This window comes from Calonectris borealis, chromosome Z (assembly GCF_964195595.1).
Source record: "Calonectris borealis chromosome Z, bCalBor7.hap1.2, whole genome shotgun sequence".
NCBI classification, from domain to species: Eukaryota; Metazoa; Chordata; class Aves; order Procellariiformes; family Procellariidae; genus Calonectris; species Calonectris borealis.
Genome location: NC_134352.1, coordinates 52,483,847 through 52,499,549, shown reverse-complemented (window position 1 = coordinate 52,499,549; position 15,703 = coordinate 52,483,847). Strand labels below are relative to the sequence as shown.

Below are 15,703 nucleotides of genomic sequence, written 5' to 3'. Positions count from 1 at the left end.
ATAACCTCAGACACAGGGAACTCTACTACTGAACACCATGAAGTCCAATTTCCCAATCAAACACTGTCCCAGCCAGCCAGACGTTATCCCTGGTCCGTCATTTTAATATTCTAAAGAACAAGATTTTGGCCTCTTCTGTTTGAAGCTACTCCATTATCTCATTAACTCAGGGTTTTTTCCTGAAACTCAAGGCTTTGGCATTGCTCAATTTCATCCCATTATTCCTAGTACACCCCACTTTTTATTCTTCTTCTCCCTACAAACTCCGTATTATCCTATTCTTTCTCCGTCTCACCCCTCAGTGCCTTTTATTTCTGAAATACTTCTAACAATACTATATTCCTTGACTCCTGTAGCTGTTTCAGTCTATCTACACATATTCCGTTATTTTAATTCCTCCTGCATGAAGAATGACTCCCCCTGGACCCTTAATCATTCTGTTGCCCTTCTCTGAACTTCCTCCAACTCTGGTGCTCTTCTAAATATAAAGTAATTTAAAATGAGCTGGGCTTATTTAATTTTTCCTCCACATGTAAGCAAACCATATTTAAAAAACGTTTATTATTCTCTTGTCTGAGGTCACACAAATCTTTTTCTCCTTCTGCATCTGCAGTAGAAGAAGAAATCAAACTTTGGAATAATCCATTTTAGCCATTTGTACTCACGATTTAAATCATTATAAAAACCATATATACTTCCACATATAAACATGCAGGCACACTTATTCCTGAAGAGAGATCGTAACTTGTTCTTAGTGATGCCTTCGCACAAATGCAAGGCCAGATCTATGACAGCCACAAAAATGCAGTTCGTGCATTCATGACGTAACTTTCACCACACAACTAACATTTTATGCATGAAAATTTTCTTCTCTCTCTGAGCATCTAACACTTTAATGACATATTTCTAAAAATCAGTTGCTTAATTTGAATCCAACTTAGAAACTTTGCCTTTACTAAGCAGTCTCCAATATCCTACTAATAAGATACACGCATACAACACAGATTTTCTTAAGAAACACAAGTTACACACAGGTAATAAAATCAGAAAGATAATGTGATCGAATACTCAGTCAAAAAAAGGACTTAACATTTCAACACCAATCCTAAATGTTTGAGGTATGTACTATCTGAGCATTTTTTTACAACTTAAAAAAGTAAAGTTTTGCAGATAAGCAATCTCATTTCTTTCTGTGTTTACTTACAACTATAATTTGATCTCCCACATGGATTCTGCCATCATGTTCAACAGCACTGCCTTTTGTAATGCTTTTCACAAAGATACCAGAAGGTTCTGGGATGAAGAAATAGATAAAATTAAATTAACTAACATATTAAGAAACAATTTAAATGATCTACAATAATCTCCAACCAATGCCACCAGCCAAAGGGAGAAAAAGATAGAAAACACAATCTCCAGGTAAGATAAGTAAAGAATCATCAAGTATATGCTTTCAGTAGACCATATATTATTATTTTCCTAAAGGATGAGCCTGATTAATGCCAGCTTGCGTTGGACCAGATTTCATTCAAAATCTTACAATGCCAATTTCCCAACTCTTGCTGCAAAAGAATAAATATTCTAACTTATTTTAATCTAAATGTTGAAATCAGCATCAACAAAAACCACATCTCTGACTCTTGGTCAGATTTAAAACAGCAGGACAGAAAATTCAGTTTGAGTACACTAACCTGGTAAATTCTGTATTTACTATGTACTTAATAACTGCTTAAGAAAATGCATGCTTGGATATACAAAGAAAATTAAAGCAAGCAGGACTACAACTTACATTTGAACCAGCTTTTAACTAGAGCTGTAAGTCAGTATTTGATCCAATTAAAAAAAAAAAGACATAAAAGAAAAAAAAAACAAACCCCAAAACAGAACCATTTTAGACAGTTACTGATTTTGAATCAGAAGGAAAAGTCATATATGTAAAACACCTACAGAAGGGACATTTTACAAAAAGAAATCCTTTTTAGGAAAAACACACTAGAATTTGAAACAACTTCAACAGCTCAGTAAAGTGAAAATCTACGGAGTTCCAATGTGCACATACTGCATAGTATACATGAAATTGAGAAACATACTAGCATGAACCAGCATGAAATCAGGTCTGAGGGTCACAGGCCTGCAACATCAGTATCAGAAATCTTAACAGAATCTACTTTCTCTCTACAGATGTTCTAATTCTCTTAAATGAATACATTTGATGGGAAGATAATCCACAACAAAATGGGGTTTAACAACTGTCAAGTCACCGTAGTGCCTCTGCAGACCTGAAACTCATCTTTTACTGGGCCTCAATACGACAGAAGTCAGCAGGAAGGAGGGCTAAATCTATGTTTTGCTCTAATTACTATATTCAGCTTAGGAAGAATAACACTACAAATATATTTAAGTCACAACGTTGACAATTCCTTTCTGTTTTTTCTTGATTTGTTCTTTTCCAAGTTGTCGTGGTTTAACCTCAGCTGGCAACTGACCACACAGCCACTCACTCACTCCCCTGCCCCCCGCGGGATGAGGGAAGAGAACTGGCAGGGTAAAAGTGAGAAAACTCCTCGGTTGAGATACAAACAGTTTAATAATTGAAATAAAATAAAATAATAGTAATAATAATAATAAATTGTAACGAAAAGGAAAATAACAGAGAAATACAACCCATGAAAGACACGCGATGCAAATGAAAACCACTGCTCACCACCGAGGCCCAGCCAGTCCCCGAGCAGCGGCCTCCCCGTCAACCTCCCCCCTAGTTTTATTGCTGAGCACGACGTCATATGGTATGGGATATCCCTTTGGCCAATTGGGGTCAGCTGTCCCAGCTGTGTCCCCTTCCAGCTTCTTGTGCACGCCCAGCCTGCTCGCTGGTGGGGTGGGGTGAGGAGCAGAAAAGGCCTTGACTCTGTGTAAGCACTGCTCAGCAGTGACGAAACATCCCTGTTATCAACACTGTTTTCAGCACAAATCCAAAACATAGCCCCATACAAGCTGCTATGAAGAAAATTAACTCTACTCCAGCCAAACCCAGCACACCAGGTTTTGTGAATAATTAAATGGTTGGTCTTACTAACTTCCAAGTGTTTTTATATCCTGTACCAGCTGTAAGGTAACATGACAAGTTGCTATTTGTCATTCATGAAAGATTCAGCCACAGAGCTTGCCGTCCAGTAGTTTTAGTGCTGCTTCTCTGGCAGCAAAGTTGTTCTTTAACTAAGTGTTAAGTCACAAAATTAAGTGAGATGCTCAATTAGTTCCTAAGACAAGAATATTTTCTAATACAGTTACCTACGGTACGATAATTTAAAATTGAAGACTGGTGATACTCCAACACTAAATAAGTTAAAATATGCTATCAGATCTATTACATGTTCTACAATTTAATTTGCCTTTTAAAGATTAAACTGGAAGCTGCTAAAGTGTGGACTTACACAAACTGTGACCATCCTGTCCTATAGAACAGATTGTTAAAATTTAGTCCAGCTTCTCAAAGCCAACAAATTATGTCTATAAACTGCCAATAACGTGGGATATATCTACCCATACATTTTTCTAACAAAATATACATGGGTAAAAGTCAGGCCAACAGCTCCTGGAGAAGTTTTACAACACATTCAACAACTGTCCCTTCCCAGCAGTATTGCATTTGCCAACCCTCCCTAGGGAGGCCTAACAGAGTTCTGGATCATTCTTCTGAAAAATGTAGTGGAAATTACAAAGTAAAAATCCACAACTGTACATGAACACTGTTGCATTTATTTATTTAAATTAACTTATTTATTGGCTGCAACAGCTCAGAGGTCAACAAACATTTATTATATCCAGAAGTCACTAAGGAATTCTTGATCTGCCTGCAGTATTATACACATTGTTTAAAAAATAATAACAATACCTTCTAAAACTACTCAGAATACTAATGTATTATCCTGTAAGAGCCTTTTACATGTGAAAATTTAATTTATAAAGCCCAGCCAGTTGTAACAAAAATGGCTCAATCTATTTTAGAATTATTTTGCAAAAACATATAAGCACAAGCTTTAGCCAAGAGTGAATATAAAAATTGATTAAAAAATGCTGAGGTGGGATTTTATAATAAAATTGATTGCTTCTAATCTGAATGTCCTTCTCACAAAAGGAAAACAATTTCTTTTTCTTTACAAACTTTAAAAACATTTTACATGGTCAAGGTTTTCCTTAGAGACGCTATACCAAAAGGAAAATTAAGTTTTTGATGAACATATACCATAGTACGCAACAGGTTGTACAGTAAACTGCAGGAATCCATCATTACCTGACGTTTTGTCTCCAATGTAACCAGCAATAGTTATTCCTAATCCCTGGTTGTTTTTAGTGAGTTCAACATTAAATTTCTCCCCATCTTCACAGCTATCAACAGAAGCATCTGCCTAATAAGAAAAGCGTGATTAGAAAGGAAGGTTTTTTTCTTTAAAGATCCACCACATTCTTTGATGTTATTAACATGTAAAATTAGACACAAATGTAAAAAAGAAAGTACCAACTTTGCTTTTGCTCTTATTTGGTATTCAGCAGAGTAACTAGACATAGGTAACATTTCTCACCGTAAAGTAATGCACGTCATGGCCTCCCTGCCCCACTGCCCCTGGGATATTACCTATAAAATCATTATTTGATGACTAAAATGACTGGTGAAATTTGTACAAATTGAACAATGAACCTCTTGGTACTGTAAGTTATACAAAGCATGCTTAAATGTTAGAATATGTAGCTGGCTGCCCTTCTGGGACCTTCTCAGAACCAGCTTTAGACTGCTGTGTTATTTAAAAGGAGAAAAAAGATCAAAATTATATTTTGTATTCTGTTTGTTTTTGTATTCTGTTCAATAACTATAGCTATTTTTTTCCTATGCATGCCAAGTTTAAAACATAATAAAAGCTATTTCTACTGAGGCAATTATGTTTCTTATTTTTGAAAGACTTAAAAATTCTGTTTTAGAAAGTAGCAATTATACTTCCAGCTAGTTAAATAATGACAATCTCCCCTAACACCTACTACAGCTCTCTGAATTTCAACAACAAAGAACTTTCGGGGTAATGAATTCATGGATTTATTGTTAATGAAAGTACAATATATATTAAAATCCCATTTCAACAATATTGCTTTTGTATTGAAAGGAGAAAAATCAACTTATAAAACAATTTCAACTTCTAAAACATTTTGATTTTAAGTTTTCATCTTTCAGCTGTCTAAAACAGACATGTATTAGCCACTTTCATAGTGATATATATCAGTATATAATTACATATACAAGGTTTCAATTTCATTGTATTTATATGGACATCAATATCTATGCATATACTTAAAGTGGGAATTCACAAATACAGTACAAATCTATCAAGATCCTGCCATACTCCTATTTTATTCTTTCTCTTCTGCATGACAAATAGCAGCTAATATTTTTTACAGTGCCAATACAGCAACCAGGCAGATACTAACTAAACCCAGTTTGACTAGATGAGTATGCATGTGCCAAAAAAAAAAAACGACTTCAGGAGAGCTATGATGCTACTTGCCAAAAGAGAATCTGACTTCAATTCTTTATCTGAACAACTCCACCCAAAACCACAATCAAAACACAAGAAAAATTAATTTCTACTGCTTTAACTACCTCTCTGCTTGATAATACAGGATTATTTTGGCCACAGGTAATGCCACTAAAAAAGTGCTCCGATTTCCATAATGAATTTTTACAGGATAGACATCTACAGGGGACATGATGAAAACTGCCCATTTTGGAAAGCCATTCTGCTCTCACTAATAGCTCTAAGAGCATCATGAAGTCTTCACCCACCCTGTATTTGCCAGGAAGAAATAGACAAACCAAGCAGTTTCCATCATCATCTTCACTCCAGACCCCAATTAATGAGGCTTGCAGCACTATTGACTGGGTGCTCCCTCCAAGAACAAGACCTCATACAGGCAGAAGCAGTTTAAAAATAGCCTACTCCATGCCAGGAGAGATGTACCAGGAACAACGTATTGAAAAGGATGGGAATGGAGAGGAAGGCGGCAACAAAAGTCGAATTTTGCCACTTAGTGGCTTTGAGCTATTTCCTCGGTACTAGAAATCCTACACATCTGCAGCTGCAGATACGGCCTTCAACACTGCATCATATAACCTCAGAAAGGCAAATACTGAAGAAATATGCACAGATGAAATTATCAAATTCAGCTTCTCTTTTGAGACTGCTGCTTCTTAGATAGATAATATTCGGGCTAAATATTGATCTCTTTATCTAAAACACAGCCAAGTTTTCATGCCTTTGAGTGTTGCAGAGACACAGAAGTACCAGTCTGTCTCTCCTCTTAGATGGTCAGAAGAGTCCATGTTAAGATCAACTTTCTTTGCTGTATAGCCACAAAAGAGGGGATAAATTTATGTCTGTTTTCCACAGATACCACTACAATGGACAGAGGCAAAATAATAGTAATCATGCAAAAATTGTTAAGGCTTTTTTTCTTCCAAAATGACCTATCTGAAATGTAATTTGTAACTGGGAAGAAAATGTCTAGCAAAACAACAGGAAAAAATGGAACAAAAAATTCTTCGTAAGACATAAATTCTATGTAGTTGTAGGCTCAAAAACAACCACCTTTTTCTTCTCTCATTCACTTACTCCACATATTCACATTAAAATGTATCTGGTCATAACCACATGTGACAAAACACTACTGTTCCTGGCTCCCATGAAATCAGGCTTTTTACAAACATGCAAATGACCTATTTTGTAAAGGTTTTGAGCTGACAGTACATGATAATATTCACAGCATTTTTAAGTGGCTGACGATTATAGAGGAGTAACAGCAGAGAGTACAATCATCAGCAGGGGAATACGGGTAGCAGCTGGCTGACTTTTTCTGGAAAATGTCTAGCAAATGAGCAATGCCAGGTGATGTAGGAAAGAAGCAGCATCTGTGTGCTGGCTGGCACAGGGAGGAACTGTCTGATGGATGGCTGCAATGATATGGAAATAAGAAATGTTCCTGGAGAGGAAAAGGACAGGCGGACAGAGAAATGCTACAGAGCCAGCTTGCTCTGTCTGAAAAAAAGACTGCATGTATTGTTCCCAATGTATTACTGCACAATCACAAGCAACCCACAACCAGAAGTTATTCAACTCATACTTATGGAAGTCCTAAGCCTTGATCCCAAAAGGCTTCAAGCATGTAGTTCCTTGTATTGTGGACTCATGACATTCAAATTCTCCCAGACTTAGAACACCGCTACTGGGAAAGAAAATCCTAGCTTTTGAGAACATAAACGTGAAAGACATTCAAAGAACAGTTAAAAGAAAAAGAGGCCTGAAGTAAAAGTTTGTCATGGGTTAAAATATATGCACTGTTGCTTACCTGTTTCTCTGGCATGGAGATGGGTACTGGCGTACCTGGAGGGACTGCTGGTGGAGGTGGCTCCTCAATAGGACCTCTTGCAATTACCAGTTTCACTCGATTTCCACACTGCCTCAGAACTTGTGCCACCTGCTCGCTGCTCATTCCAGTCAGGTCCGTATCACCAATTTTCAAGATGTGGTCTCCACTACACAATCTCCCATGCTGGAGTAAGAATAATGATGAAAAAAATCTATTAACATCCTGCCCTTTCTCCCACATACCATACAATTAGAAAAAGACCACATAGCTGTAGTCACTTTTAAGACATATGAACCAGGTGACTTTTTTTTGGGTGCCAAGTCAATATCCTGATAACAAGGAGAATAAAAGAAGGTTGCCTAATGGCACACTAATTTTACTAGCCATTTCCCCAGAAATACCCAGGACATCCTTCTTCAGCAGTCAGCCAACCGAGCTCAGAAAAAAAATGCATATAGTTATGATTACTACCTACTGATATTTAACAAGTGCATGTAGATTAGAGAACTTCAGGTTTCATTTCCAAACACACTTCCAAAAGACAGCATACAAACGTATATTCAACTTTACACTTCTATTTAAAAACTGGTTCCCAGGAGTAACAGTAACTTTAAAATAAAATATAGTTCTCCCTTACTGTGATCCAGTTATTTATATTGTTTAACACTGGTTTACTCTCCTAATGATTTATCTTTAACCAATAAAAAAGCTTCACATGAATTTAGCCCATACAAAAAGTATTAAAGAGACAGGTTTGTAAAAGGAACCCAACTACCTGCTCAGGGCAAGAGTGCGGCAGTAGATCCTGTCCATGCATCTCCAGGCCCTGTTATCAGGCCACCACTTCTGTGGTTGGAAGTTGGAAGGCTGACCAGTCTCTGTGCCTATTCAATCCTGGACAACCATTAACGCAGTCCTAGATGCTTGTCCAATGGACAAGCTTGAAATGGGCTGTGATCACCAAATTCAATTCTCATGAGCCCTTCAGGCAGGAGCAGAGCCTGTGTCCTGAAGCAGATGCATGAAGCCACATGCCTGCTCCAAGCTTCAGTAAGCCCAGCAGAGAAAAGCAGATGCTCTTCTTAACTGTCCAGGCAAAGCAAGTAAGTGTTTGGTGTCTCCCCCACCCCTGGGTTACAACCCTATATTCATCAGAGAATTAGGAGTCTAAATGCATCCACACCAAACATGTATAATACAACAGGTTTGAAAATGTGATTTAGAGCCTAATCCAGCTTTTAGATTCAAATACACAGATCCCCTGCACCAAATACACCTTTACTGAGGATAAATTTCACCACTTGCTCTCTCTTTTTTACACTTATGAAGGAAAAAGCTACCACTGCTTAGCACGATTATAAAAGTAAAGAGTAACTTCACACCTTACCAAACGGTAAACAGAAGCGTAGGTTAAATTTACCTGATCAGCCACCCCTCCTGGGAGGATGGTTTTAACAATCACTCCAGTTGACTTTCCTCCCACTATCCCAAATCCCAGACCGGAGCCATCGTTCACCAACTCAATGGTCTCCACATGCTGCCAGTGAACCTAAAAGGAATAAATATAAGCTTGCAAATGATTAAAATAAGGACATACATATTAAAACTTGCAAAACATTTTCTCTTATTTTTTGGGTATGTTTTTGAATAAAGGAAGGTGGGAGGAAGGTGGAAATACGGGACCTTTCTAACAATTACTATTAGGTATAAGATTTATAATATATTATCATATTAAAAACCTAATATTTAAGCAATAAATTGCTCATTCCATAACAGTTGGAATTTCTCTGGTACAAACCACAGCTGGGTAGTGGGTCAGGCCTTTCTTGCTGAATGAATTTAAGCAGCAACCAAGGACTGTCCACCTCCATGCCCCATTGCAGCCAGTGAGAGAAATACTGCTGCTAGGAAATCTCACAGTACTGGAAATTAAAATCTTCAGGTAAGTGCACGTTCACATCGGCCATAACAAAGCACAGGAGAAAGCATAAAGCCAATTCAGAGGTTAAGGCTGAAAGCAGCACCAGGTATTGCGAGGTAGGCATTAGCAGAATTGCCCCCTGTGTAACGAACAAAGATTTCTGGGTTGTCTCTTGTCAACAGCACTGGAATGAAGTAGCTCTGATGACAGGCTTCATGTTCTGACAGGAGCGAAACTGCTCTGAAAGAAAGACAAACGCTAGCTCGCTTGCATGGGGCAGTATTGAAGGGACAACTGGAAGCTCCTGGTGTTGTTTCTCCTGAAGAACAAACCACACCTTAAACTCAACTGAAATTTAAAACCGCAGCTAGTGCTCCACCAGGTAGGATCTTGACAATAAGCAGTTATTTTGGAATAAACAAGGTACTGCAAATTCAAGCCCTGTAGTACCCGTTTGGGAATCTGCAGACTCAACATGAACCAACGATGATCAAGCAAAGCCTGAAGGAAAAAGAACGGCTCCAGATAAGCCACTTTCTCAGTAAAGGGAAGACAAGGACTGGGAAAGGCATGCATAAAAAAACAGAAGGAGCTCTGGCAGGTTTGCAAGGAACGTTTTTTCAAGGAAGGGAAGCTGTGTGGAGAATACAGAGGCAATCACATAGAGAAAGAAGTGTGTCACAGGAATACTGGAAGAGAGCAGGCCTCTCCCATGTGCTGACAGGAAAAGTTAGACCAATCAGCTTTATTCCTGCACACAGAAGAAAAGAATAATTCTGAAATTCCTTCACTAAAGATTTTATGCTAATGATTAAAATAGACACTAAAATAGCTGCTTTTTCCAGACTGATTGCTCCATATACTTCTGTCTATCGACTCCCTTAAAGAAGAGCCACAGATGACAGAACAGCAAAACCTAACAGAAACCAAAGATAGGCCGTTTCATACCAGGGCAGGCCATTACATGAGTAAGATACCACGAAGAGAAAATGCAGTCAATATCACTGTGTTTCTGAGCTATGTTCTCTACACCTAGATGTGCAAAAGCTTTCAAAAGAAAGGAAATGTAGCAAAGCTGTTTTCTGGGAGTCCTGAAGTGTGTCCCTACACATGGCATTTTGATGGCCCTTTCTTGTAGTTTTACTTGAGCCCCACTGCCAACAGTCAACAGAGAAACAAACAGAGAAGCACCCATCCCGCTGGTGGTGGAGGTCAGATTGCAATGCCTCAAAAATTTGTTTGCCCAAGCAGAAGGCAAAGAGAAAAAAAGATCCTGTTTACCTTAAAATAAAGCTCAGAATGAAGCTTCATAAAGTAAGGTAAACATGCTGTATTTGCACTGGTGGATACAGAGAATTTGGCAGATGGGAAGAAGGAATACATGCAAGATCAAGATCCTCCCCCCCCAGCAAGCCTGAGTATTTTCTACTCTTTGCATGGGAAAAGGTACAACGAAGATAAGTAGAAGAAAAACCTCAAGAACTGTGAAGGAAATGTACATACAAGTTACAAAAAAGTCTCAAAATACTTGATGCAGTAAGCGCATACATGCCCAGAACTGAACACACAGACATTTGGGGTATACTCACCGGATTGGAATGGGCTGAAACTGTGCTAGCAGCAGATGGAGACCGGGAAACTACAGGACTGATGAGCTGAGGGAAAGTGCCCCTGGCCACAACTAGCTGGACATTATCTTTTGCTTTCTGTAGGATGCTGATAGCCTGTTGATGTGTAATTGTCTGATCAAGGGCTTGTCCGTTAATAGCAAGGATTTGATCTGCTTCCTTCAGCTTTCCATCTCTGTCATGTATATGTAAACAGGGAAGGGGGACGACAAAATAAACAAACAAGAAAAACCAAAGAAGTGTTGCCACAGAAATTACAATATTTTGACAATTTTCCAGTATTTTTAATAACCTGTTCTCTACTCCCCCCACTTTTTAATCTCTCCCTGCAGTCTTCCTGCAAGGAGCTGATGCGGCACCCTGGTGATCGTTTCCTTTGAAGCTAATCCCACTGCCACTCTCCCCTGGCTACTACCCCCTAGCTAGCTTTCTTCTCCCTGTACCCCCATGCGAGACTAAGCATATTAGATCTCAGTCACTCCCCACCACAGCCTGGGAATTTAGGTTTATTCTTGACTTTGAGCCTCTTGCTTAACAGACCAAGTGCTCCACTTTGTTCAGTGCGCCCATTCTGAATATTCATCAAACCATGGAGTGGAACACACTTTCATCAAGAAGTTACAGAAACAAATTTTGTTTTGCACAAAACCAAGAGGAAAAAAAAAAAAGAAAGAAAGAAGGGGAGGCAGAGAAACAGAAAGAAAATGAAAAAACAGATCCCTTTTAAACGAGGGGAAAAAAAGCCCTGAACAAATTAAAAAATAACTCTTCACTTTCTGACAAAGGAAGCACTACTGTAAAATTACATACTGAGCCCTTCCCCAGACCTACTTCAAAGGAAGTGTATGAAGCCCACACAGATGAGTTACCCTCTGCCTCCTCCATCGCTTCTATTGCTTCTGCAACAAACCAGCAAAAACTGGAGTTTTGTCTTCAACACCCCGAAGTGGCAATGCTTTGAAAACAAAGGGCAGCAACAAAAACAAGGATCCCTACTACATCAGCTTTTGTGAGCACCTGCAGTGTAGAAGCCAAGGTATTCAACAGCATTCAGGAAAAACACTACTCAGCTTCAACCCATAATATTTTGCTTGTGAATTCGAACTGTTTTTCAGAGTGCTCTTGAAGACTTATTACTGCCAGGGCCTTTCTGATTTATGAGTCCTGCAACAGTTGTTGAATGTTTCTCTTCTCGCCAGTGAATCGGGCAGGGCCTGATTCAGTAAAGATGGGTCTTAACTCCATGGAATAAGAGAAGTAAAAGAAAAGACCTCTTGAAGGGGAAAGAAAAAAAAAGTGCAATTTAGGCAGATTAAAAAATATTGTAATGACATAGAGCGTGCCACTTTTCATAACTGAATTAACTCTTGTAGGCCACGCTCTGCCCTCTGTTAAAAGGACAGTGTTCAGGCCACAAATAATCAGAGAATTTCTCCCTACAGCACAGTGAGAAACAGCACCGAGATGACTAAGCCACCCCACACAACATACAGAGTACACCACGAAGCAGCTCTGGCCAGGGTCCTGAGCAGCAAATCCACACACAATGATACACCCCACCAGTCTGCAGTGAACTAGTGCTGCTGCCATTCCCCACTGAGTTTGTTTGCTCCCTCGGGCTTTTCTTACAGCAGAAATCCATTTCTCTCAACATTACTTGTGGAATCACGATTAAAGTATGAAGCATACTTTCAGCAGGCTATTATTATTGCTGAGTTTCTAACATCAGTTGAATATCTCTTAAAGAGTCCAACAACTTCAGATCAAGCCTTGCTTGACTTAAAAGTTGGGTTTCACACGTGCTCAGTGGGACCCTACCTAACAAACAATCCTGCTAATTACAACCGATTTTTTTGCACCAAATTGTTTTTCAGTGCATTCAAGGATGGCAAAATCTGTATTTCAGCTTTAAAAGCCACGACACAGAACAATAACCTCCCCGTTTTCCCTGTTGGAAGGGAGATATTACAAACAATCCACAGAGAAACTACATCTGTAGTTTCTAGAAATTCAGAACAGATCACATGCTGCCCTGTTCCAACGTTACATAAATTGCAGTGATAAGTAATATTAAATCTGCTATGATGCATGGCTTAGAATACGAGAGAAATGTGCCCTTGTACCACAAAAACAACAGCAATAACACAACTAAATTGCAGTCTCATGTTAACATTCAGTGCAGTAAAATATTCCAGTAGTAATCTTACCTATGTGCCACACTTCCCTCCTGGATTTCTTGCACAAATATTCCTAGTTCTCCCCTGTTTTCACTCTTGAGTCCCACGACACTGAAGCCCAGACCACCGCTTAAAGGTTTAATAAGCTCAACGGTCTCAACAAGACGACCCTGTTCAGTAGAAGAAAATAAAGGGTACAAATGTTAAAAATGTTGAAAAGCAGCATTAATGAATGTGGTAAACAACTTAGACATGAGTTTCTAATTTGACAGCTACAGCAAGACAAGGCTACACTAGCTAATAACTGAAACACAGTTGTTCAGTTCCGATGTCTACCATATAAAAAAGTGACAACTATGAAAGATCTGAGAAATAAAGATTATTACAGCCCAGAAGAGGAAATCAGGAAACAACAGCTAAATATACAGAGTTTAGGCTTAGTAATGGCTAAACTAGGATATATGTATCTATAAAATTTCAGAGGGTACAGACCAACTCTCAAGCAGAACTAGAAAAAGAGGATGAATTTCAGAAAGAGGGAAAAAGTAGGACTCTGCAAAAGGCTCTCCAGGAGAACAGCAGAAGAATTCCCCTATCTGGCTCTATTACAGGTTAATTAGAAAAATGCTAGAATATATGCCTAGCCATTCTCAGCTCCAGCCACTGAAGGGACTCGTACACCATTTCTGCCTACCACAGGAAAGCAGTAAGATTACAGAACAATGTGTAGCAAGGCCAGAAAGGAATTTTCCATCTTATTTCCAAGCAAGTTACAGAACTAGCTTTCATTAGTTATGCATACAAGAGCATGCTCTGACAAAGCATCTCCCTCACGCACAGAGCTGCAGTCCTACAATGAGCACAGAAAGATAATGGCATGTTGATCTGTGAGAGGCACACTGTCCAGCTAAGGACAGTAACTCAGCAGTGATAATGTCAAGGCTACTTTTCCAACTGTTTTCTCATTTACCAATTGTTCCTCAAATTAAAAGGTTATTTTTGTTTTATATAGCAAGCGAGCTCTGGTTTGCTTAGTAACTCACTTGTTTTTAAATAAACATACATGTATTTTAATTTTCCAGACTACCAGTGATCCACATTTTGTGGTTACCAGAAGACATTCTTACCTGGGACATACTTCTGATCAGCTGCTCAAAGTCATCACTAGAGGACTTTCCATTAATCTGAGGAGTAATGGATCTCATCGATGCTTCTAGCACGTTAGCTGGGCTGCCATTCTGCTGAGCCAACAAATATGACTCATTATGTGGCAAGGACCCCACATTCATACCATGATGGAGAAGCTGGGGGAATTCACCAGTGGAATGTATGGGAGGTGTAATATTTACCTGTAAAAGATTGATGGCAACACAGATTTATTGACACAGCAGAAACCTCCTCCTTATCCAAGAACATCATGGTAGGCCAATCGCTTGTTAAAAATATCTGAAATCCCAATTTGCAATTTTAAAAAGACACTTTGAAAAGAAAAATTATCTTTAATATTTATAATTGATGTAAAGTTGTGAACTAGCAGCATAAAACATGAAAGAAACGGATTAAAATAGTCTAAAATTATTTTCCATACTCTGCCTAAAATTCTTTTGTTCCTATCAGCACAGCAGCTTGAAGTAATCCCAACACAATGGTAGAGGTAAACAAGTATGAACAAGCTTTTTCTACAGTACCGGTATTTTTAAAAACAAATTTATCGATTATTTTACAAGAAAATAAGAAAAAAGTATGCGTACTTTGATGGGAAAAAAACAAAGAAACCTCACCAGCTACACAGGGAACAAATTTCACCAGTCAGGGTTTCTGCATTACTATGTACTATGGCTGCCAATGCAACCCCCTACATAAGCTAGAATTAAAGTCTACAATTACCAGGCTGATCTGAAAATCACAGTCATACCTTTACACAGACAGCCTTGACAATACACATTCTCTTAGAGCAGAAAAGAAAGTAAGAAAATTCTCCGCTTTACCCAGCCATAGTAAATTACCTATTTTCAGGGAGGTTTTTGCCAACTAATCTAATGAATGGCTGGTGGTGGTACAAAGTTCAGGTGAAGCACAAGTCCTCATTTGGCTGTTGTCCCACTTGCCTGTTGACTGTCAACAGGCACTGTTTTACTCCACATCGCTCTCTTTCATACTTGCCTGGCACACTAATCACAATTTGGGACCACAATATTGCAGCCTCAAATACTTTTCACAGTTTTACAGTGCAAATTTTCTAGCATTCTGCACCACAGTACAAAAAACTGGGATTCCCCTCCCTTGAAGCCTTATTTTGAAACTTCAAGTTATCAATAAAAATTTCAAAACTGTAAATGTATTCTAAAATGTCTACTGCACCAGCCTCAACTGTTTAAGCATGCTACTTCCATTAGGTTTATCATGTCATTCTCCCAACAGTCCGGTCATTAAAAGGTCAGTATTGTTCTTCATCACACAATTCCTTCTCATCTGGGTGCTTCAGGAAAATATAATACAACAAACATCATTTGTTGAACGCCTTATGTGCCTGGGAAGACCCTCAAGTTACAGAAAAAATACCA

The 15,703-nt window shown here is 38.6% G+C and overlaps 1 protein-coding gene across 3 annotated transcripts in view; it reads right to left on the bottom strand.

Moving 5' to 3' along the window:
• MPDZ (multiple PDZ domain crumbs cell polarity complex component) overlaps positions 1-15,703 on the bottom strand; it is a 95,078-nt gene that overhangs the window by 70,932 nt on the left and 8,443 nt on the right. For all 3 annotated transcript variants that reach the window (XM_075138423.1, XM_075138424.1, XM_075138425.1), the window contains exons 3-9: positions 14,267-14,488; positions 13,170-13,309; positions 10,924-11,137; positions 8,834-8,962; positions 7,393-7,596; positions 4,295-4,409; positions 1,205-1,293 (exon numbers count right to left, since the gene is read on the bottom strand). In XM_075138423.1, the coding sequence (XP_074994524.1) occupies positions 1,205-1,293; positions 4,295-4,409; positions 7,393-7,596; positions 8,834-8,962; positions 10,924-11,137; positions 13,170-13,309; positions 14,267-14,488 (1,113 nt within the window). The remainder of the gene's footprint in view (positions 1-1,204; positions 1,294-4,294; positions 4,410-7,392; positions 7,597-8,833; positions 8,963-10,923; positions 11,138-13,169; positions 13,310-14,266; positions 14,489-15,703) is intronic.